At 52.4% G+C, this 24,754-nt stretch overlaps 2 protein-coding genes across 9 annotated transcripts in view; one reads left to right on the forward strand and one right to left on the reverse strand.

Annotated features, from left to right (window-relative positions):
• Window positions 1-21,635, reverse strand: part of LOC115609249 — a 94,635-nt gene extending 73,000 nt beyond the window's left edge. For 2 of the 5 annotated variants that reach the window (XM_030489177.1, XM_030489180.1), the window contains exon 1: window positions 5,373-5,441. Coding sequence is in view for 1 of the 5 variants with exons in the window: in XM_030489178.1 (XP_030345038.1) it covers window positions 18,653-18,664 (12 nt within the window). In the remaining 4 variants the exon portion in view is untranslated. Of the gene's footprint in view, window positions 1-5,372; window positions 5,442-18,652; window positions 18,722-21,552 lie in introns of those variants that run through there. The other 3 variants (XM_030489179.1, XM_030489178.1, XM_030489181.1) reach the window with 3 other exon arrangements.
• RALGAPA2 (Ral GTPase activating protein catalytic subunit alpha 2) overlaps window positions 21,354-24,754 on the forward strand; it is a 115,616-nt gene continuing 112,215 nt past the window's right edge. For all 4 annotated transcript variants that reach the window (XM_030489169.1, XM_030489170.1, XM_030489167.1 and 1 more), the window contains exon 1: window positions 21,354-21,581. In XM_030489169.1, the coding sequence (XP_030345029.1) occupies window positions 21,476-21,581 (106 nt within the window). In that variant the 5' untranslated portion in view covers window positions 21,354-21,475. The remainder of the gene's footprint in view (window positions 21,582-24,754) is intronic.

Here is a 24,754-nt window from a genome sequence, read left to right on the forward strand (position 1 = left end):
GCACTGGGCAGTGGGGCAGCCCCACCTCCCGCCTGCCCAGGGCTGTGCTGGGGAAGCAAAGGCCTTTTACCAAGATTATCTTCAGAGACAGATTCGAAGGGCTGAAAAACTCAATGTTTTCCAGGGGCAACACCTTGTACTCCCAAAGCTTTGCACCTACACATGAAAATGCTCAAACAGCAAAAGAATATCAACGTATCTGAAAAACACAACCAGAAGAGCTGGGGAAGATCAGAGCAGGGGCAGCGCAGGGCTCAGCAGGACAGGCTGCAGTTGCTGTTCTGCTGCTGGGCTGCCCATGCCAACATGCCCTGGCCCCAGGAGATCCCTGCAGCAGGGTGGGAGCTGAGGGTTCAGCCTCCAGAGCTGGCTTTGGGAGCAGGACATCACACCACACAGATCCCAGTGCACCTGGGGAGTGCTTCTTGGCATTGGCTGGTGGCATTTTAGCTGCAAGTGCCCAACACGATTCCTGCATGATAGAAAGAAGGGCGGCAGCACCCACAGAAGGTGGCTGGTGCTGGATGTTAAAGATGCATCAGCAAGGCCCCAGACCCACACCAAGCCCCACCAGGGCTCAGGGACCTGATGCGCTCACCCTGGTCTCTCCACACAAGGCTGTTTGGATCCCTGCACTGCAAACCAGCTCTGCCCCAGGCATCACACCAGCTAGGGAAGGGATTCTGGTTTTTAAGCATCTACTTTATTTTAAGTTTCTTATGCAAACTAGAGTTCAGATCCCCCACAACTGGTGGGGAAAGATATTATCGCCTGGAGCCATGCCCAGAGCAGCTCAAAGCTGAGGGTCCTCCCGGCTGCTCCATCGCTCACACTCGATGCCATCTGCTGTTCGCAGGCTGTAAAACCAGCCCCTTCCTACCCACAGGGCCAGGGCTGCTCCTGGGCAGGGTTCAGCAGGTATCCGGGGGAATAAGCAGCCTCAGGTTAGCAAACACACGGTAACTCACAGCATTTGCTCTGCCAGATGATTCCCCTTGCACCACACGGGCTCACAACCCAGCAGCGTGTCAGTGCTTGGGCTCCAAGGAGAATGTGGGTAACTGCTCACCCCCTAATTTCACTGATGTCTCCCCTGGATGGGGACTTGCAGTGTGGGACTGGGACATGCCCACTGCTGAGGGGCTGTCCCGGCACAGCACACAGCGCTGAGCAGCCGCCTGGCACACAGCACACGCTGCTGGGCCTGAAGGGGCTGTAAAGAGTCTTCTTGAGGGGCAAATAAATGAGTGTGCTCCATAAAAGAAGCGGGGAGCCGAGTTCCCTCCTTCCCGCAGAGGAATGAGACCGAGCGTGAGACAGGTCTGCCTGAAAGAACTGACAGCAGCAGGGTTTGGATAGCGTTTCCCTAAAGAAGAGATGTCTCCTACCAGGAAACTGCCCACAGGCACATCCCCAAGACCTCACAGCATCCCACATCTCTTCCCTGCTGGAAGTCACAGCTGGGCACACACTGGTCCCGGATAACCCAGGAAACTGCTTTTGAGCTGTATTCCCTTGAATTTAGCCAGTTTTGCCCTCCCCAAAGCAATACAGTAAGAAGCAAACTCAGTGGTCCTTATGGAGAAGCACTGTTCAGGATGTTTGGCAGTATCCCTGGGGATAGAGATCTGCAAACTGATTTACACTGGACAAACCCAGTTTGTCTCCACCATCAGTGCCCCAGTGATGAAGCACACAGTGCACCAGCAGGTCCTGCTGCACCCAGGAGTGCTGCTGTCCCTCTGCCGCTGGAGGCACCCCACCAGCAGCAGGGGAAGGTGGAGGGGTTGGTGGGTCAAAAGATGCACTGCTGCTGTTTCCATGTCCAGAGGCAGCCGGAGCACCAGCGATGCTGAAAGCACATCGACAGGCTCTGGTGGAACTGGCAACACAAGCAACATGATTCACAAGTGTTCCGTGGGGAACATGCAAACCTAAAGCAAACACACAAATTCACTGAAGGTACCCACCAGCATTTTGGAACTTGGTGGTCCTTTTCAACCCAAACCATTCTATGATTCTGTGGAGCAAAGCAGTAAGAAGAGATGTTCACCCCTGCAGGTGGGCTTTTTGCCTTGGAAAAATATACATTTCTTACACTTGTAAAATCTTTCTAAAATGGACAAGATGCTTGAAGCCACATCTTAACTCCTGTGACAGGACAAGAGCCAATGCAGCTGAACCTCAAGATGAATAATTTGATCAAGAAACCTGGAGAGGGGCTTTGGACAAGGACCTGTAGGGACAGGCCAAGGGGAATGGCTTTAACCTGCCAGAGGGGAGACTGAGATGAGCTCTGAGGCAGAAGCTCTTCCCTGTGAGGGTGCTGAGGCGCTGGCACAGGGTGCCCAGAGGAGCTGTGGCTGCCCCATCCCTGGCAGTGTTCAAGGCCAGGTTGGACACAGGGGCTTGGAGCAACCTGCTCTAGTGGAAGGTGTCCCTGCCCGTGGCAGGGGGTTGGAGCTGGATGAGCTTTAAGGTCCCTTCAATCCAAACCAGTCTGGCATCCTCTGCTCTTCGAGTGCTGCGGCTCTCGGGCAGTGAGAGCATCTTTATTTCCTTGTGCACATTGCCACCTTGTGGCTTCTCTCCCAGTCTCTACAAGAGGCCCCAAAATTCAGCGGTGCAGCCAGAGCCCACGTGAAGTTACCTGGAAATACGTTCATTTGCCCGATCACAACCACAGCCAGAAGATAACAGGCTACGAGATAACACTGTAGAGCTACACACTTCAGAGGTACCTTTATCAGCCTTTAATTCCATTGTAGTATTTGCTCTTGGCTCCAGTTTGTGTCTTTAACATTGTGGGAGCACAAGAAATGAGGGAACTGAAGAATTCTGCACATGGGATTATTTAGAACAGCAGCAAGTGCTTTTCCTGCATTTCTCCTGTTTCTCTGCTCACTGCTGCAAGCTCAACAGGTATGTTTGCTGCATAATGAGCTGTTTGCAGATGAGGCTGACACTGGTTTGCAGGGTACAGCCAGACACGTAATTCCTCTGGAGCTACATGGTAATTATGGTGCTTTTATAGAGCAATTAAACATTCCAGTAAATGTTAAAAGAAGGATTCTGGGTGGGAGCTGCCAACAGCGGCGGGACAGAAAGCCAAACAGTAATTCACATTATAGTGCACTACAGCAGCATCAGTGCCAGCAGGTAGGTCAGAGTCTGTCACCTTCCACACCACAAACCGCTTTTGTAGCTCCTGTGGCTGCACGAGTGTCTGCTCCGATGACCAAGGAGAGATCCAGTTTTGCAAGTTCTCCCTCCTATTCCTATAGCCAGAAGCAAGCACATGGTTTATACTAGAACCAGAACAGATGCTCCAGAGAAGGGTTCTCCAGAAGACATCCTGGTCCTCCTCAAAGCAAAGTCCCAGCTGCTGCTGCCACCCAGGCCAGGGCTGCAGCAGTGTCCCCACCAAGAACAGGTCCAGCATAGGCTCCTCAGCCAAGTCCCAGCACTGCCCTGGTTGGTGGATCACACCACAGTGTTCAACCAGGTACGTTAACATCAAATCTAGTCAAATTTCATCCCATTCCTGCTGAAACTTAGCAGAATTCCTACATTCCCTCTAATGCTGGGATTTAGCAGAGTGCTTGTTGTGACATCCTAACTCTGCACATAGAAATCAGAGCCACATCCTCCCCCAGTGGCAACACAGACCTCTTGATGTCAAAGGCAAACTAAACCCATGCTGAAGCTCGGCCTCAGCGCAGTGTGTATTGCGGATAAGGGCAGTACCCGACCAAGCTCAAACCTCAGGTTTATTTTTCTGCAGACTCCCCCCATGTATTTTGCACTTTTTGATGCTGCAGTGAAGCCCCTCCATAAGAACGTGGCTCTGTTGAGGAGCAGCCCCAGTATCACAGCTCCTGCCACATGCCAGCGAGCCCCCAGATAAAGCCCTGCACATCCCCGCAGCACCCCATGGCCCTCCCGAGTCCCCTCTGCAGCAGAGTGAGCATAAGCACAGACACTTGTCACAGGCACAGCTCAAGGTGTCCAGGCTCTCCAGGCAAGCACCAAGCTACATAAACTGAACTCATGGACAGATTCTGTTTCCAGATTTCAACTCCATTGCTGCTGATAGATGCAACTCAAACACCCCCAGCTCATCCCTAAAGATCTCCGGCACCCCATTCCCATATCCCAGGAAATCCCTGCAATCAGTGAGATGAGCTACAGCTCATCCAGTAGTGAAAGGAAGGGATCCATTTGGCTGAAATATTCTTGGCTCATCATAGGTGAACTTGACAAGCAGACAGGAACTTGCGCTGTATTTGAGCAAGGAGCCTCCTACGGAGAAGAGAGGTGTGTTTAAAGAACAGTCTACCCCTCTCGTGACAACTTCCCTAAAACTGTGTGTGTAAAAAAGAGCAAGCTGCAGTTAGCTGGGAATGAGGGGATTGAGCAAGCAGGAAGCGAGGGGTTGTAGTGGAGTCCAGAGGGGTGACACAGGAGCTGCACGTGACAGCACAGAACTGTACCTTCAAGTCACAGCACACATCACAAGAGAGGCTTTAAGTAAACCAGTTGTACTTCTACTCCAGGTTGGCATCCAAGCCAGTGAGGCAGCTGTATGTCCTCAGAAGGACCTACACCTTTAACACCGATCTGTAAGGAGGTTATGCCATGCAGTACAGCTTCAAGGGAAGCGTGAGGGATCTCCACCCTGTCACACAAGGAATACCTGCCCAGAACAGCAGCTCACTTCATTTAGCCAGTCACCACCTGCACAAGCTTTGCTGTTGTTTCTGGCTTCTTACCAGGACATGACTTTCACACTAAGAAGATGCACAAAAGCCTGATTTGAGGCAAGTTTGCATTAGCTGTGGCAAAAGCATTTCCTGTAACTATTTAGCACTAACACAGCACTTTCCCAGCCATGGAGCTTAACACCTCAGGAAGACTGACAAGTATCAGTAACCCAAGGTCACACCATAAATCATTTCAGACCAGGACCCGAGCACAGGCACCTCCATCTCCTCCTCAGCCCCCGCGCATGGGCCCTTGGCAGAGGCTTCACCCGCAGCGCCGCAGCCAGGGGAAGCTGGGCCAGGACCTGGCTCTGGGGCGAGGCACAAGCTGATGCCAGCGATGGCCCTTGCTCTGCTGCTCTTGTGAGAGCAGATCTCCCTTCTGACACATGCTGCTATTGCCAAAGCACACCCCTGTTAAACCCTGTGTATCTAGAGGGGAACAACCTTCCAGTGACCAGCAGCAATAAACATTCCTATTTGGACCACAGACTGCCTCCAAGACACACACCAGGGCTTGACTGACCCTCAGCTCTCGTACTCTGTTTACAAACATAGATCTTTGTGACACTGGGAAGCTGCACAGGTTTAAAAGTATAAATTTCTTACCTTTAGTGCATATATTTGCTAAGGTAGGAGCAACAATCACAGCTACTGTTAGCCTTTTCTTGCTCTGGCCCCTCACTTAGCAACCAGTGCGAATGCTGCCAGCATTATTCTCGGCTTGCCAAGGAAACTATTTCTGTTCCTTGCATTTCATTTCCTCACAGAGCTTAATTTCTATTTTGTGGCTTTCTGGTTGTCATGAAACCCTCCCTTCCCTGCTAATTACAAGGTGTGCTGACACCTCCTCCCCCCCTCAGCACAGCATCAGCTCCACCACTCTCCATCCCCGTGACTGCACTTGTACGTGGTTGAGGAACACTTACTTGTAAGTACATATGCAAAAATAACATCATTTCGGAGCCTGCTCACTGGCATCTCGGCACAGCCCCCTGAGGAGGGATGAGTTTTTCTACCCCTACACAGAAGATAAATCAATACTGATGAGGTCTCAGCTCCCTGCAGAGGGAGCAGGCTCACCATCCCATCACACCAGTCCTCTCAGCTGTGTGGAGACAGCACCTTTCAAATGGCAGGGATCACCTCACTCAGTGAGGCCTGCCCCGGAACCTTGAGTAAGAATCAAGCCATTTCTGACATGGGGCTCCAGGTTTCCTTATCCAGCATCAGAAGATGCTCAGGGGCTGGAGCATGTCCCACATGGAGACAGGCTGAGAACATTGGGGCTGTTCAGCCTGGAGACCTCCCAGCAGCTTCCAGTGTCTGAAAGGGGCTACAAGGATGCTGGAGAGGGACCTTCATCAGGGACTGGAGCAATAGGACAAGGGGTGATGAGTTCGAACTGGAACAGGGGAAGTTCAGGTTGGACATAAGAAAGAAGTTCTTCCCTGTGAGGGTGCTGAGGTGCTGGCACAGACTTTTCCCAGAGAAGCTGTGGCTGCCCCATCCCTGGCAGTGTTCAAGGCCAGGTTGGACACAGGGGCTTGGAGCAACCTGCTCTAGTGGAAGGTGTCCCTGCCCGGGGCAGGGGATTGGAACTGGAGGAGCTTTAAGGTCCCTTCAACACAAACCAGTCCGACTCTGATCACCAGCACAAAGCACACGTGCAGATGTGTCCCAGCACACAGAATTAGGACATAACCTCACACTGTTAAACTTCTGTAGAACATTGGTCAATAAGCACTGGAAGCAAGAGCATCAGGCCAAGGGACCCTGGGGAGGGCCAGGCTGTCCCACTGCTCCTCCAAGAGCGCTCTGCACCAGAACATGCTGACTCACTTGGATACCCACAGAAAGGGACAAGCACCCTCAAAACAGGTAATGGTTTTACATCTTACACTCCCCAGTGCCAGGAACCCCAAGTGGTGCAGGACTGCAGAGCCCCCTCCCCATGCTGCAGTTACAGGCAAGGTTCACCTGCACCGTGGTCTCCATGCACACGGTGCTTTGCTTCTGGACAAGGCCATGCCGGAGCATCACCACTGATGCCCAGCGGTTGTCAAAGGGATTTACACCCCTTCAGCTGCCAGAAGGGAAGGGAAACACCTCTGGAACATGAGCCCAGACCCACCAGGACAAGCCACACACAAGCACTCACAGCAGCACTGCAGATGGGAACAACCCGCACAGGGGGTACAAATGCACATGTCCAGATCCTACTTTTAAACACCACCAAAACAACCCAACAGGCTCCTGAGGAGCTCTGGAGACCCTTCTCCAGCCAGCCCAGACTTCTCTGCAGTGCCTTAGGACCCTCCAAAGCACCAGAACCTGCCCACACATGCCCTGTGAGTGAATTACAGGGATTACTACAGCATTCGGGGTTCTGGGGTCACTCTTCCTCCCAGCCAGCACACACCAAGAGGAGTAAGAGGCTCACATTAAGCCTGAGGTGCCAGCAGGGTACCCCCTCCCCATGGCACCATGAGCAAGGTGGTTGCAAATACACATTGAATGTGCAGAGAGGAGGAGGAGGAGGAGGAAGACCCCCACCGCACCCACCCCCCCAACCAGGGCAGAGCCCAGCCAGGGCCGGGGTGGAGCAGGCCCAGGGGAGCAAGCAGCAGGGGCAGCCCAAGGGCCGAGAGGGGAGGTACCTGCAGCCTGGGTCCAGGAGCCAGCCAGGAGAAGCAGAGGAGAGCCAGGGGAGCCAGCAGCAGCACCGAGCACAGCTCACACCAGGTGTGCAGCCTGGCCCCAGCTTATATGGACCTTGGCTGTGGGCTCAGGTGATGCTCCTCAGGACAACTCAGCCTTACCAGTGCCTGTGGTGCTCCCACCCTCCCTTTTACCCTGGGCTTTGCACCCTCTGCCTCCTCTCCATGCACAGAACACTGGCAAAGCCAGCAGAAGAGAAGGTGGAAAAAGAGCTTTTCTCCCCTAAATGCAGCTTTCCCTATATTAGGTGTAGCTGGGAAGCTTATGGTGGTAATTCGTCCAGCCCTGAACTGAAATTGTGGATAAGAATCATGCTTTTTGTCTAGAAAATTGAAAATGAAATAGTGTCTAAAACTGTAGCTATTACACAGCACATTATCTTGGAGGGCTTTGGTGTAATTTAGATAAAACACCCTATCTCTTATTGCAGAAATGTCAACATCATTCTAAATGTACATGTGCTTTTCCATGGGTTTTCTATGGAGACTCTGAACTCCGCGAGCTTCCCTCTCGTTCTCTCCATTCTCTTTTAAATTGGCGAATGAGTGTTCAGTCTCTCAAAACTTCAGGTACATTTTTATGTGTGGAAAGAGCATGTTCAGGGTGCCGCGAGTGGCTCCATTATGTGTGTTATCAGCTGTGACACACCAGAAGTACAATCCATGTACCCGGATGAGCTGGGAAAACTCAATACAGAGCTCCAGAACAAGGTGGTGAAATGTTTCACTCCCTGCCTGTGCTCCAGGTATTTGTGTGGCACTTCATCCCTGTTGCTCTCTATGCAGTGCATGGTGAGGTGTGAATCCCTGCCCAGGGATGAGGTCCCAGGCTGAAGCAAGGACCCCCCAAAAGCTTCAGCACAGGTAAAGTGCCTCTCGCCAGGGCTCCTGGCTGGGCTGAGACCACCACAGTCCTGATGGCCTGCCCTGGGTGACCCTGCCTGAGCAGGGCTGGCTCTAGATCATCTCCAGAGGTGTCACCACCATCAACCACTGTGGGGGTTTCTGTTTGTACGCATAGGAAAATGTGTACAATTAACAGGAATTTTATCCCTGTTCTGCCATCTCCAACCTCTGATCAGGTTTCAGGAGTGTTTCAGACCCCCCATTAATTGTCCTCCGGTGGTTTCATACTGTTCTCCCAGGAGAAGAAGCCCTCCTGGGATGGGTCCTGGCACCAAACACCATGGGGATGTGCCTCCTGGCAGAGCCTGGAAGAGGGAGCAATGGTCACAGGGGCAGCGCTTTGGTGCACTGCGTCAGTGTGCCTGGGTACCTGCTGCTGCGTGCGTGCAGCCGCTGTCGTGGTTGGTGGGTTACAGCATGGATGGGTTTGGCTCTGTTTGCTTTGTACCTGAATTAGCAGCTGGACAAAAAGAACAGGATTTTCCCCCAGCACTGTCACATTCTCATTTCCCTGATCAAAGCAGGCTCCCCATTCCCTCATCCAATCTTTGCTGTCACAAGCAAAGATGCAGCCACACATCAGCGCTCACCTGTGGTATCTGTGACTATCCACCACTCCTAACAGCGTGCTGCATGAATAATTAGAGGTTTCTAATGAGGTTAAGACTGATCAAAATACATCATGAATTACCATCCCTCTTCCTTACAAAGCCAGATACGCTGTGAGATGAATGCCATCCTGATTTACACCCCCAGCCTGGCGTCAGCAGCTCCCACACCGAGAGCTGCCGCTTCCCACCTCGGAAGAGCAGTCGCCAGCTCTGGGGAGGCTGTCACCAGCCCAGGAGGGGACATGGCCACACCGGCTGCACTGTCCTTCTCCAGCCCCAGTCCTGTGAGTCAGGATGGGGCAGCACTGGTGCAAAGGACAAACCTCCCTGTGTGCACCGTGGTGGGCAAGGACAGACCCCAGCTCATAATGGCACCTGAGTGCACATCCAGCAGAGATGGATGAGAGAAGGTCTGCCTTTCCATCCTCCTGCGGCCCAGCACTTGCTTTTCTCCCCTTTTTTCCCCACTGCTGCATCCACCCCTGAACTCACGCCTGTATCCATCCTTGCCATCCACCCCTGCATCCATCCCTGCCATCCACCCTGCATCCATCCCTGCCATCCACCCCTGCATCCACCCCTGAACCCATGCCTGTATCCATCCCTGCCATCCACCCCTGCATCCATCCCTGCCATCCACCGCTGCATCCATCCCTTCCATCCATCCCTGCATCCATCCCTGCCACCCATCCCTGCCTCCATCCCTGCCTGCATCCCTGCATCCTTCTCTGCCACCCATCCCTGCCTCCATCCCTCGCTCACCCTGCACATACACAACCGGAATCAAGCAAGGGATGTTTCTAGGGCTGCAAGTCTGCAGCTGCAATTCACAAGTTCATTAAGAGTGGCCCCGCAAAGATGAGGTTTTTAATTGGAGCCCTAATTAGCAATGAATTCTCATTATTCCCCATGAATCCCCCGGCAGCTCTGGCACAGTCTCTTTGTTCTCTTGCAAACATGGAAGTGGAGAAGCCTTGGGGAGAGAAAGCAGCAGCTGATGACATACTGGGGGTGCTTTCCCCTTGAGCCATTCCTTCAGTTTAATACATTCTGCAGCCATTTTACCTATGAATTATGGTTTGAAGAAATAGCTATTCCCATACAGAAACATGAACTGTATCACGGTTGGTTGCTACTCCCTATCCCTCCCAGAAAGACGTGTCCCATGGGTAAGACTCAGCCTGCAATGAGCCTGGGTTCTGTGCTCTGTATGCAGGCAAGGTCCTCCTTGACTTCAGTGGGAGTTTTACACGTGTGGGGGTACAGATCCAGTGGAGTGAGAGAAGGTCTGCCTGAGAACAGCACAACAGCCCCACAGCAACAGCGCAGTGCTCTGAGCAGGGAAACGCTGAGGGGATGGAGAGGGCTGCCAAAACCTGCACTGGCACCAGTGAGACCAGGCCCAGAGCCAGCATCTGCACCGGGAGCTGACCCTGGCACCTGGGGTTGGTTACTGTGAGCTGCAGGGACCGGCCACAGCCGAGGCACAGGCACAGGCACAGAACAGCCTCTTCAGAGGCCGAACAGCAGAGGGGGGTTCCCCACAGCCTGGGCAAGGGGTACCAAGAAACCTCCAAGTGTTGGCTTGACTCAGCCAGAGGGTTGTCAGAGGAGCAGCTCTGCTCTGGAGCCAGGCTGAGAGAGCTGGGCTGGGGCAGCCTGGAGAAGAGAAGGCTCCTGAAGGGGACACCTTAGAGCAGCTCCAGTGCCTAAAGGGGCTCCAGGAAACCTGGAGAGGGGCTTTGGACAAGAGCCTGTAGGGACAGGCCAAGGGGAATGGCTTTAACCTGCCAGAGGGGAGACTGAGATGAGCTCTGAGGCAGAAGCTCTTCCCTGTGAGGGTGCTGAGGCGCTGGCACAGACTTTTCCCAGAGAAGCTGTGGCTGCCCCATCCCTGGCAGTGTTCAAGGCCAGGTTGGACACAGGGGCTTGGAGCAACCTGCTCTAGTGGAAGGTGTCCCTGCCCGTGGCAGGGGGTTGGAACTGGATGAGCTTTTAGGTCCCTTCCAAACGAAACCAGTCTGGGATCCAAATGAGCATTGAAATGCAGCAGTATGTGAGACAGCAGAATGGAATCTTGGCATCATCTTGGAATTCAGATCTTGGTATCACCTGGGTAAAACAAGCTTTTCTCTTAATGAAAACCGATAGCTAGCCTACATCAAGCAGCCATCATGCATTGCTAGTTGGAGACACTTCCAAGCTATTTGTCTCAGATGGGGAAATATATGTGCTGAGAGGTGGTTTAACATCGAGGCAGCAGTGCCCATGTCCTCGGGCAGAGGAGCAGTGCCCATGCCTGGCCGCTGTTCCCCAAGGTGTCACCACGTCTGTATCCAGCTCCATCACCACCCCCTCCATGTCTGTTCCTACGGCAGTGTCAGCCTCTCTGGCTGTACAACCCAGCTCTTGGAGGCTGGGCTGGGCCTTGCTCCTGAGCAATCTCACAGGTTCACTAGGCTGTGCTTATCTGACCCTCACCCTGCTTATTCTGCAAGAGATGCAGAAGGAAAAGGAGCACTTCAAGCAAGTAAAAGTGTAATTTTTGGGTTTGGCCTGTTTTCATGACTTGAGTGCCTTGGAAGTAGAGGCAAGTATTAGCCCCAGGAAACTTAATCACTTGGTTTTGTTGGAGATAATAAGCAAACAATGAAGAGATCCATTTTCCCAGGGGAAGATGCCCTGTGTCATCTCTCCCTCCCTGTGACCCACACACATCCAGAGGTGCCCCCACTCCAGGGGCAGCAGCACAGGGACATCACTGTCTGGCTGTCACTCATCAGGGGACCACAGGAGAGAACCACAGCAACAAGCAGGTAATCCACATGCACCTCGCTACCAACTGGACTGGGCACGGGACAGAGGATTCCAGCGCTCGGACCGCACTGGCTCCCTGGGCATTATGTGTTGGTTTAGTTCTTCAGAGGGAGGATCATCACCACATCATTCCCACAGTCCTTCCACAAATTATTTGGATAATAAAGGACCTCCTGTGACATTAAGTACATTTTAATTACAACATTGCCTGTAATGCATATATCTAATTGCAAATAATGATTTTCTCATATTTTGCCTGCCTGCCTGTTCCATGCAGCAGATATTATCTTCTGACTCAGTGGTACAGGTTAATTAAAGTTTCTCTTTTAATACCGTTTCAAAGCGAACCACATAATTTCATCTAAGCACCAGCTGTGTTGGGAAAAATGATTTTTGTTATTTTTTGCCATGGAGGAAAGCTGAGTTCTGAGGCTGCAATCACTGCACTGCTTTTGGCAGTCATTGACTTGCAAAGGAAGAGGAGAAAGAAGAGTCTGGGTAACATCAGTGGCCAGCAGTTGCTTTGTGTGTTTCTGGCTTATTTTAAGGGTTTTTGTTCTCTTCCCTACAAGAGAATTTGAGATCTCACTTTCAGAAGCAGCATTTAACATATTAGGTGGCCATTAGATGAAGTTCGGTTTGTTGGTATAAATCACACTCAGGGTTAAGACAATCTGCGTGGTCATTCTCGACGTTAACAAAGCTCATCCTAAGGGTGATCCCAGTCAACTGCTTCCTTCCTCATTTATTGTTCCTTAAAGAGCAAACACAAGACAAGAGAAAACTGAAAACACAAACATGCTGTTGAGTCGAAACAAGAGAGCTGAGGTTCAATACATGGCAATATAAAAACCAGACCAAGAACACTGAGCAGAGGACAAGAGGAGAAAGGCTCATTTCATATGGGAGAACACTTCAACTGTAACTTGTACTAAAAAGTGACCTTTAGCTCTTGCCCTCTGAGCATTATTTCTTCAGAGCAGCAGTGTTTCTGTAAGTGTCAGCACCTCACTGCTCCTTAAGACCGTACCTGACGCACGCTGCCTGCCTGCTCAGAGGTGGCTCCAGGGAAGACAGAGGGGAGGGGTGGCAGGGAGAGGGTTAACACGTGTCCCCAAAATCCAGGATACAGCCAGAGGAGGAGCTGGGGCTCCCAGGACCTCCCCATGCAATGCCATGGGCAGAGGTGAACGTTGCCAGGAGGAAATTGCTGGAGCTCCTCCAAGACCAGGAGCGACCTTTCCTCTTGGAGACGGGTGAAGTAAACAGTGCTTATCTGGGATTTAGTGAGTGGAGACAGCAGCACTTTATCCCTGTGCCGCAGCACATGGAGCAGGGAAGCAGAGGAGGGATTTTCCTGCTTTTACAGCATAAGCCATCTCTGTTTCTTAGCACAGTCTTGAGTTGAGCTGTAACAGCTCCTCATGGAAAGATCTTGGCCAGGGCAGGAGGTGATGGGCTTTCACAACCTGCCATAAACCTCTTCACGTGGTTCGACCTTTCGCAAGAGTAGTTGCATCTCTCCTTGGTGAGTTGATATTTTTACTCCATGAGATTTCCTCATTCTCTGTGCCATTTCCTTTTGGAAGGCACCAGGGGACATGCAATCCACGTTTGTTCTATTTTAGGGTTTTTTTCCATCCATAGGCATAAATTCTTCTCCTTCCCTCTATAGACAGTTTGAAATCCTGGCAGAAGGAAATCTGACATCTTTTCTTGACAGTGTTTTTTTCCTGTCTATCATTTTTACTATACAAATGACATTTCAGTGCCTCACATGCTGCAATGGTTAGAAATTTTCCATCGGATTTCTCTGAAATAGCCCAGCACCCAGAAGCTCCATCCCCTTTCAGTCCCAGATTCCCAGGGTTAGGAGCCTCTGAAAAGCCAGTTCCCAAGCGCTGCTCCGCTAAGGGACACTCCTGCTCCAGTGCTTTTCTTCAGCATGGCTTATTTCAGAGCTGTCACTTGCTGTGTGCCATCCTGCAGCCTGCTGGAAGCTGTGCTCACCGCAAGGCCAGGGCCACATCCTGATCCTGATCCTGCTGCCCCTCCAAAGGGCCACTGCCCTTCACCAGCCATGCAGTCTCCAAGCCTCATGTCTTGCTTGTGGCATGCAGAGCCTCATACCTGATGTTGTACCTATGGCTGGATGGGAAAACCTCACAACTTTACACTCAGACACCTCTATCTGGCATTTGATTCCTCCACCGTTTTTATATCTTCTGCAGCACATGCAGCAGACAATGTGCTGATCCCACAGCTGAAGATCTCTCATGTCACAGCCTGTCTCCAAAGGAACTGGACAAAAGGTTGCTGCTGGTCTCCAGTCCATGCACTAGCCTAGACCTGAGCATTGCAGCACAACCACTGTCAGCTTAACCCAGACCTAAACCCCAAGGAGGAGGAGGAGGGTGCACTTCTGGGTACCAGAGTCCCGCGTGCTTTTCCTACAGTAAATATTCAACTCCTATCAAGCAACTATCAAATAAGTGACTCGTGCTAAACAATGAACTGCTTGCTGGGAGGCTGTGCTGCAGTGTGCTCATCCGAGCAGCCAGCACACTGCTCTGGGAGACAGGCACCCTGCACCTTGAACTGCTCTTCTCCGCTGCCAGATCAGCTGGGCACTGCCCACACCTCCCCTGACCTCCTGTGCACTGCCAGCCCCTTCGACACGTGGCATCCGTGTCAGTCATTGACTCATCCACGGTGTCAGTCATTGATTGACTCATTCCTGACAGGCAAAGGGACAACATGAAACACTTTGAATGAAAGTCCCCAAGGGAGATCCTTAGCGAGTGTAAATGGACAAGGTGCCTTTGCTCCTATAAACCCAGCAGAACTCTGAAACTCTGCTGAAGCTGATCCATGGAAAGCAGTTTGCAGGATGCAGACTTGGGAAAAGTCAGGTGTATACCAGAAATTAAGCACCAACTGTACGGCTTTGAGTCTCAAGCGGTACCTTGCGGGTGCAGGGATCCAGGCCTGAGTACGCTGTAGGGACACTGTTAGGGAAATAGACCCATCAAACTCAGAGCCAGCTGGAGAAATCTTTTACATGACTAGTCATATGAAGAGCAAGAGAGCAGAGTCCCACTTCCACAGGCTTGCACAGTACCCATGCTCTGCCAACCAACCCCATGCTGCACCGAAGTCGGAAAACATCAAGTGAGTTGATTCAAATGTAGGAATAAGAAGCCAGTGTGCCTTAATCACAGAATTCCAGACAGGTTTCGGTTGAAGGGACCTTAAAGCTCATCCAGCTCCAACCCCTTGCCACGGGCAGGGACACCTTCCACTAGAGCAGGTTGCTCCAAGCCCCTGTGTCCAACCTGGCCTTGAACACTGCCAGGGATGGGGCAGCCACAGCTTCTCTGGGAAAAGTCTGTGCCAGCGCCTCAGCACCCTCACAGGGAAGAGCTTCTGCCTCAGAGCTCATCTCAGTCTCCCCTCTGGCAGGTTAAAGCCATTCCCCTTGGCCTGTCCCTACAGGCCCTTGTCCAAAGCCCCTCTCCAGGTTTCCTGGAGCCCCTTTAGGCACTGGAGCTGCTCTAAGGTCTCCCCTTCAGGAGCCTTCTCTTCTCCAGGCTGCCCCAGCCCAGCTCCCTCAGCCTGGCTCCAGAGCAGAGCTGCTCCAGCCCTCGCGGCAGCTCCGTGGCCTCCTCTGGCCTCACTCCAGCAGCTCCATGTCCCTCCCATGCTGTTCAGCCCCAGAGCTGGATGCAGGAGGCAGGGGTGTCTCCCCAGAGCACAGCAGAGGGGTTGGATGTGCCAGGCCACAGATACGCAAGAGGATACACAAAAAACCCTTCTAAATACAATTTGAGCACTTGGTTGGAAGGACAAACAGTTCCGGCATCCCACGCGATGGAAATCGTTATCACCTCACCTGCACACTATTGAGGAGGCAAGTCCCTGTGTTTACTTTTCCCCTGCCTTTTCTGCAGGCTCAGGTGTTGTATTGACACAGGTAAACTGAGAAGTTCCGTAACTTAATCTCTGCCATTAAAGTTTCAGGCTCCCCAGAAGTGACCCTGCCTGTTCCTCAGGCGCGGGAATGCAGTGGCAGGTTCTCAGCAGCTCCTCCCCACCGCCCGCCCGGCGTGGGGCTGTAGGGAAACAGGACAGAGTCCACTCTGCTGCCAGTGAGCAGCCTAATGGGCACCCTGTGCCAGCGCCTCAGCACCCTCACAGGGAAGAGCTTCTGCCTCAGAGCTCATCTCAGTCTCCCCTCTGGCAGGTTAAAGCCATTCCCCTTGGCCTGTCCCTACAGGCCCTTGGTCCCCAAAGGGATCATAGGATGCTCTGCCCTGGTCTCTCCCGGGGTCTCTCTCCACCACAGCAAGCAGAGGGGAGAGGAGCAGGGTCCCTGCACAGGCACGTGGCTCTGTCGGTGCTCGAGGCCTTGCTGAGCCTTTCCTCTGTCCCTCGGGAGGTGCTGAGGCCTTGGGCATGCCTGGCACAGGGAAGGGGCACAGGCAAGTGGATGCACGGGGTGTGGAATACGTCCCTGCTCGGGAGACGCAGCGCTGGACCTGCAGCTTGTGTGTCTCAGGGAATTTCAGGAAGCCTTTTCCTTGCCAAGGCAAAGCTCCTGGGGACAGGAGCTCAGCATGCTCCCCACCTGCGCCCCAGCAACTCGCTCCAGCACAGAATGCTCCTGATGCTGCTCTGTGGGCTCCCATCAGCTGACAGTGTGCCTGCCCATGGCAGGGGGTTAGGACTGGATGAGCTTTAAGGTCCCTTTCAACCCAAACCAGGCTGTGATTCTATGACAGCCCAGAAGCAACGGCAGAAAACACAACCAAAGACCAACACTGTGCACTTTGCTTCTGCTCCCTGCCCCTGCACCCCTCACAGTGTCACAGAGGTGGCAACTGAGCACCAGTGGCAGGGACTGGCTGTGGGGCAGGGGCAGTGCCTGCTGTGGGGCCGCCGCTGCTGGCCTGACCCCGTTATTCCCTGGCAGTACCACGCTGCTTCCAAGATGGGAGGAACAGAGGCCTGAGCTGTGCCGTGCAGGGGGAACGTGCCTGCCTGCAACGAAAGTGCACATTAATAATTGAGGCTGTTCTATTTCTGACGGGAGATGTGCTACCCCTTGCCCCTGCTGCTGACGTGCTGATGTGCTGCCGATGTGCAGCGGGGGCTGAAACACCAGCTTGGGCAATAGCCACCTGCAGCACGGGCAGCGAGGGGCTGCGGCTGTGCCAGGCTTCCCTCCCAGGGCAGGCTCTGTCAAGGACTTTCAGGGTCCCCATTCCTCCTCTGCGTGTGGGGCCTTGGCTGTGCTACGACTTACCAGACACCTCCCCATGCTGGTGTGGTGCTGGTCCTCCTCCCCTGGAGCCAGCCCGCGCGGGGTCTGCCCACTGCCTTGTCCAAACTACCCAGCTCAAAAGGCAGGTTCCTCTTTACCTAAATGACGACTCGATCTGCTCCCACCGCTGCCGTGCCCGTGCCTGGATGTGCAGCTCGCAACAGACGCCATGCTGTGCTGTGATCTTTACAAATCCAACTCCGTGATAAGTGATTACTGCTTTGTCCCCTTCAGTGACTGCTTTATATAGATGTTACTTCAGATCCTGAAAGCTGAATGACCAAATCTCCTTCAGGAAATTATTCTACCTTAAGCATCAGCTTTCGGAAATGCATCATCTGACCTTCTGGGAAACTGCAACTTTAGATTGTCAGAGAACACAGGGCAGAGGGCTCTACACGCAGCTCCCCTCCACAGGCTGGGATCACTGCTGCCCATTTACTGGGATCTCTGGTTTGCATTACGCTACATCATCTCAGAAATGAATCATTTCAAAAGCTGTATTTTATGATGTTTTAACTAATAGCTTAAAGATCGGTTGTATATAACTCTCAGTTCCTCAAGGTATGACTCCATCTGGATGTATTTGCTCAGCTAAAACTCACAGGAGGAACTGTTAAATGGGTTTGAACCTTGCTGCTACACTGACTGCTTGTGCTTAGTAAGAGACAAAGGAATTTTACACTGTGAAGATGAGCCAGAGTGTGGTGATGCATTTACACACAAAGTATTATCTCACGTTACATGACATGTAGAAGATGATGCAGTTAGAATATCCACAGTTTATCATTCAGTTTTGCACCTGATGACTCAGCTAATGCAACTGTAATGGGAAAATGGTCAGAAGTCTTTAGGATAGCTTCCATTTTTAAAAGCTTTTATCAGATGTGTGTTTCCACGTAATATGCACTCTGAAAACTGGAGAGGAAACCTTTGAGAGGCACAGTCTCTCATCACATCCCATTCGGAAGCATCTTAATTTCTGGGAGCTTTGAAGTTTGTCTCGCTGCAGCCAAGTGGCCAAACCCTCTTCTCACAGGGATGCAGTGGATTATGCCAATGCGCCTCCCTTCATCAGCCTGCTTTTTTGTGTTTCAGAGGAGCCAGCAGTGATACCGAGGTCAGATTTAGTCCTCATTTAAGTGTTAAAGTGCATTAACACTTTAACCGTATCAGCAGCAGGCTTGAATTTGGCCTGCTCTGCACCAAGCTCCTCAATGCCGTGGGAAACAAGAAGGTGTTTTCAAACCTGCCCTGGCTGCCTGCAGCTGGCCACCATGGCACGTTCCCTCAGCAGGGTCAACCCTCCGACCCCCAGACATGAATGTCTGCCGCACAGTGGATTAACTCCCTACCATCAACATACGACATTGGGCACATCTTCCTCTCTGCAGCTCGCTGATGCGCAAGAACCAAGCTCCAGTAACTTGAATTCTACGATTTTAATCACAGAATTAAGTAGAAAACCCCAAACCACTCTAATTGTGCCCATGTTAAATGATGCTGACTCACCGAGCTCTTCATGTGATCACACTGCCCAGGACCTAACCGGGAGAGGAGCGAAAGCACTGCCCTCCCAGGGTGCTGCGATTTCAGCATTGAATCGATATTCCAGGGAGCTTTTCACAGGAAGAATTTCTGGCAAACTTGAAAGCACAGAGTGCCTAAAGCCATGCAGTTAGGTGCGAGGCATCAAAATGCTCCCCAGTTATCACGCAAGTTATTAGACATGGGAGCAGCCATACAACCACAATCGCCTCATCTGCAATAACACAGACTTTTTTGACCAAGCAGGAAAAGACAATAACCTGGAACGACCAGAAACTGCCAGAAGGGACAAACTGAAAGTTGTTGTTATAAGACGTTAATTGAAATAAAAGGAAAAGGTGGGGTGGGGGGTGAGGGGGGGAAGAAAAAAGCAAAGAGCAAGCCAAGATTTTAGCCATGTGCTTCCTGAGCCAACTGCATGTATTGATTTGTGGCAGTGAAAGGGAAAAGCTGGAATGACCCAACTGGCTCTTCTCAGGAAGCTGCAGATACTCAGCTGGCAACACGTGACCAAGAATTTGAGACAGTTGTTGAAGATTTATCACTCTTCTGGAAAGAGACATTGTGTAACAGAGTTATGGGAAGAAGATGCAGTATGAATTACTGTAAGCCTTAAACGGGCTCCGACACAATAGACTATAAAGTGACAACAAATTCTGTGTCTCATTCCAAGGTCATGTGTTGAAACTTTTTGTATGAGAAAAATGATTAGGTTTTTTTTTGTTTAATGCTGTGTGTCAGCACTATTCATCTTCCTGTGACTCCAGGAAGTGACCTCCCAAAGAGCAGCAGGAATAGCCCAAGGTTTGGTAGTTCTTGTGGCATCTTGATTTTCCTGCAATGATTCATGGCTGACAAATCATTTCTATAAATATACGACATGTAAATTAATTGTTCATGGTTTGTGTTGGAAGGCACCTTAAAGCTCATCCAATTCCAACCCCCTGCCGCGGGCAGGGACACCTTCCACTAGAGCAGGTTGCTCCAAGCCCCATCCAACCTGGCCTTTTAAATAATTCTGTTAAAAACTAAGAAGTATCTGTGCAATTCATTCCAATGAAACACTTTGTTTTCTTTTTTAGGACCTCATCCTGCCCTGGGACTTAGTAAAACCGACTTTTCTACCCAGGATTCTTACTGAGAGGATCTGTGGTTCTTGAACTGAAACCTGATTCCGGGCAAATTCTGCTCTTCTTGCGCAACTATTGAACCCACGGAGTGTTTTACCCTCCCTAGGTGCCCCGGGAGCAAAGCAGCACTTGTTAGTGAGACATTCGCAGTGCAAACCCAAAGGTTCTTCCCACATATAGAACCGTGTGTAGCTCGGTGCCCGTGCGAAAACAAGAATTTATTAACTGGAATGAGTTACTGTCCCAGAGCTTTGAGAAGGACAAGATCAGCAACAACTGATTGAACACTACAGGGGCATTCCCCACAGAAAGCTCACTGCAGCATAAAGAGCAAACGTTTATCCAACTGGAGAATTTCTGGCAAGGGGCAGACAAACAACTCCAATTAAACCACGCAGACTTTGCCAAGCACAGATGGAGTCCTGTGCACGTATTGTTGGGTATTGCCCTGCAGTACAGGATGCTAAAATCAGAGAATCAACCAGGTTGGAAAAGACCTTTAAGCTCATCAAGTCCAACCGTTCCCAGCACTGCCAAGGCCACCACTAACCCATGGCACTGAGGCCTCGGCTACACGGGGTGTGAACACTTGCAGGGACGGTGACTCCAGCCCTGCCCTGGGCAGCCTGTTCCAATGCCTGAGCACCCTCTGGGGAAGGAATTGTTCCTCAGCTCCATCTAAACCTGCCCTGGGGCAGCTTGAGGCCATTTCCTCTTGTCCCATCCCTTGTTCCTTGGGAGCAGAGACCAGCCCCCTCCTGGCTCCATCCTCCTGTCAGGCAGTTGCAGGGAGTGAGAAGGTCCCCCCTGAGCCTTCTCTTCTCCAGACTAAACCCCCCAGGTCCCTCAGCCGTTCCTCATCACACTGTGCTCCAGGCCCTTCACACCCCAGGTCCTTTCCCATGAGCAGTTTCTGGCCGCTCTTCCCCAAACCTGGAGTGTTATGTGGGGTTCCTGTGGCCCAAGTGCAGGAGCCAGCTCTGAGCCTTGTTGAACCCCATCCCGGTGGCCTCGTCCCATCCATGCAGCCTGTGCAGACCCCTCTGCAGAGCCTCCTGCCCTCCAGCACATCAGCACTGCCACCCGACGTGGTGCTGCCTGTGAGCTCACTGAGGGCGCACTCCACCTCCTCCGCCAGGCCATTGGTAAAGACATTAAACAGCATTGGCCCCAGTGCCGAACCCTGGGAGAACCACTCGCGCTATCATCTGAGGTATCAAACCCAGTAACACCACAAGTATTGAATTTACTGGGTTTCCCTTGGGGACACGTGGAAAATGTCATCAAGGGCAACAAGCTGCGGCTGGAGCGGGACTGCGCACCGCCCGCGGGATGTCACCCAGCGCCAGCGGCCGTTCCCAGCGCCGTTCCTCAACCCGGAGGGTGAATAAAACCGCAATTAAACGTTAAACCCCGGCCGTGCAGCCACGTTAAACGCCGCCGCCCGCCGCGGGGCACGCCGGGGGCTGTAGTCCTCCCGGCCGCGGGGGGGCGCGGCTGCGCAGTGCGGCGTGGAGGGCGGGGCGGACACGCCCACCCGTGCGGCTGGGCGGCGGGTCGGGGCTCGGCCGCCGCGGGCACGGTCACAGGCTCCGCCGGCGGTGCCCGCCCGCAGCCCGCGGCTCTGCACGCCTGCCCCTGCCCGCGCCGTGCCGGGATGTTCTCCAGGAAGGGCCACGCCGATGTCAGGAAATCCACGCAGAAGGCGCTGGACCCGAAGCGGGATGTACTCACCCGCCTCAAGCACCTCCGGGCGCTGCTGGGTGAGTGGGGCTGCCGCGGCGCTGCACCGCTCCCCGCCGCGCCGAGACGGGAGCGGGCGGGGCGGGGCCGGGAGACCCCCGCCCCTGCGCCCCGCGGGGCAGCGACCCCCGGGGGGCCGGGCAGGGCCGGGCAGGGCGGGAGGAGCTTCACCTCGGGGCGAAGGTGCTGTCGGTGCCCGCTGGTCGCCGCGGGTCGCTGGCCCCACACACCCCACCGTTCGCCCTCAGTGCGCCCCGACCCATTCACTGGCGCTGTTTGGGCGCTGGGCGGCTGTTGTCCGCAGACAAGAGTAAAACTAAATAGTAAAAACTTCACAGGCAGCCCACGTTGGAGGTGCCCGTTCCTGCCTTGAGTTACCGCAGCTCTCGCCAAGCTCCCTTCGCAGTGTTGGGGAGCTCCGTGCGCTTCGCTGTGGGAAGGCAGCAGCCCGTGTCCTTCCCAAGTTACAGGAGCCGATGCAGAAGGTTATTGGTGTGTTTTGCTGCTCCTGGCTTTGGAAACTTGGGTTACTTGTGTCGAAATACTTGTGCCGCAGCATTGTTGTTTGGGTACAAAACAGTGCCTACATGTATTATTTCCTGCAGGGTTCTTCGGAAGAGCCATTGGTAGGAAATGTGCTCTTGTCAACAACATGTTGACAACTTGTCCTTCTTTCTTGCTCCCTCTCTAAGAGCTGCTTTTCTGGAGCCAGGCTGAGAGAGCTGGGCTGGGGCAGCCTGGAGAAGAGAAGGCTCCTGAAGGGGAGACCTTAGAACAGCTCCAGTGCCTAAAGGGGCTCCAGGAAACCTGGAGAGGGGCTTTGGACAAGGGCCTGTAGGGACAGGCCAAGGGGAATGGCTTTAACCTGCCAGAGGGGAGATTGAGATGAGCTCTGAGGCAGAAGCTCTTCCCTGTGAGGGTGCTGAGGCGCTGGCACAGACTTTTCCCAGAGAAGCTGTGGCTGCCCCATCCCTGGCAGTGTTCAAGGCCAGGTTGGACACAGGGGCTTGGAGCAACCTGCTCTAGTGGAAGGTGTCCCTGCCCGTGGCAGGGGGCTGGAACTGGATGAGTTTTAAGGTCCCTTCAACCCAAACCTGTCCTGGGGTTCTATGATTTCAGCTGTGAGAAATGAGTTGCTAAGATTTGAGTGGCCTCGTGTTCTCTGTTACTCAGCAAACTGGAGCGGGAGAATGCTCTAAAGAGCTTTTGTGCCCTGTCCCTGTGCCGGAGAATCAGTGACAGTGTTAGTTTATCTCATTTTATATTGTTCTTCTCAGTAAGAAGGAGGAGAAAATGATCTGAGTTGTACTTGTGGTGTACTGTAAGCATTGTTTAGTTTGCAGTTAGGTTTGCACGTGTGTAACAGCCTCAAAGACGTTGTGTTACCGGCTGTGAGAAGCATGTAAGTGTCTGGAGGGGAGGGTCTGAGGTTGGTGGCTTGTCAGGGGAGAGCAGGAGGCTGCAAGGCCTGCACTGAGGAGCCTCACTGTGGGCAGCGTGGGCTCATCCGCAGTGCTCGAGATGGAGCTCCAGATTAGAAGATTTCATCTGTGACGAGAAGATACACAAAAGAAGTTTTGAATGTTCTGTAACAAATTGAGGAGCTTTCATGGTGAGAACACTGAATGTGATCCTGAGAACAGCAGTGATTATCTCCCTTGGGATGGGCCCTTTGAGAAAGCTGTACTCAGAGCGTGGAAATGAATAAGTGAAGCAAAAGTAGTCTGTGAGAGTTTAGCTTGTTACGGGCATCTTGCTGATTTTTTTGGGGACATGTTTCTTGCACATGTGAGTAACCATCACCCTGGTTTAAAGGTGTTATTCCCCTGTGATCTGCTGCATCTAAGTAGTGAATCTGAACCAGAGATTTCTGTGGGTGATGGATTAGTGTTGGACAGATCTGTGAGTGGTCTGGAGTCATGCTCTGAAAGTGGCCAGGTCTTGCTCATCTTCTGAGCAGCAATACATGCAGGTTTGGCACGCCTGGGCCATAGATACTTAATGTTCCCAATGTGGACTCACAAGTGGAGCAGTTCTGACCACTGTGGTGGTGGGGCACAGAGGCTCACATGTTGGAGTCCCTCAGCACCTGCAATCTGCACATTGTTTGTGAACAGCATTGAACCTTTGGTTTGGAGTTAGCTCTGAGTGAAGGGTCTGTGGCTGCTCTGGGTATAAATTCCTCCTATTCTGTATGGGCAGGATCTCCATAGTTGGCAATCTGGTGGTTAGTTTTGTGTTGATTTCCCTCTGAGGACCAAATGTGTATGTGATAAGTCTGTTTGCCTTTTTATTTATTTATTTGTTAATGGTATTTAAGTGTCTAAGGGCAGGACTTTGGAAAGGCAGGAGCACCTACCTTACCTCTGCATTATGATGTGCCTTTTAACTGCATATGTCTTATTGCTCATGTGCTGTGCAAACAACAGTAAAAAAATGGCAAGTTCAGTGTTAAAAGTTGTTGGGGAGCTCCTTGTTTCTGAGATGAGGTTTAGAACACTTTGTGAAAGCTTCCTGAGAAAGATGCTCTGAGAGACTGGAGTGCGAGCTCACAGACCTTGTGTGTCGTCGTGCTCCACAGCCCCGCAAAATTAAAGGGACTTGGAGAAATACGAAATGCAGCAACTTGGGTTAATGTTCCCCTTTCAGCCCCTCGGAGGGACACCGCTAGGTTAAGATGGAACACTGGCGTGGCTGTGGCTCTTGGTGATACCCATCCTAAGGAGCGTGATGTTTTGTGTGCCCGTGCAGGACAGAAGGTTGTCAGGCTCCAGTGACAGACCTGACGGGTGGAACAAATGGGAAATACACCCATTAGCGTGACGAAATTAACTGATGTCCCCAAGCAGATGGAACAGAAGGTGAAAGCAGTGCCTGGTGCTTTCTGTAAAGATACTGACAACCCAGTTGGTAACGGGGGGGGAAATAGCCCCGTCACTCCTCAGGAAGTAGCCTTTCTTCCAGGAGGTAGTGACCTGATGTTTTGATTAAACTTCTTATTGAGCACTGGCTTCAAGTGAAGCTGTTGTCAGGGCCGGGGGGCTGGGCAGTGAATGAGGGGCTTGCTGGCTGCAGTGCTGTGGTGTGACAGCTGGCTGTCTCATAAGGGATGTGGTTTATTGCAGGGGCTGTGTCAAAGCAGGCTCTGGTCCTGTTCCCAGTGTCTGCCTTTGAGAACATCAGTGTAAACACT

This window comes from Strigops habroptila, chromosome 6 (assembly GCF_004027225.2).
Source record: "Strigops habroptila isolate Jane chromosome 6, bStrHab1.2.pri, whole genome shotgun sequence".
NCBI lineage: Eukaryota > Metazoa > Chordata > Aves > Psittaciformes > Psittacidae > Strigops > Strigops habroptila.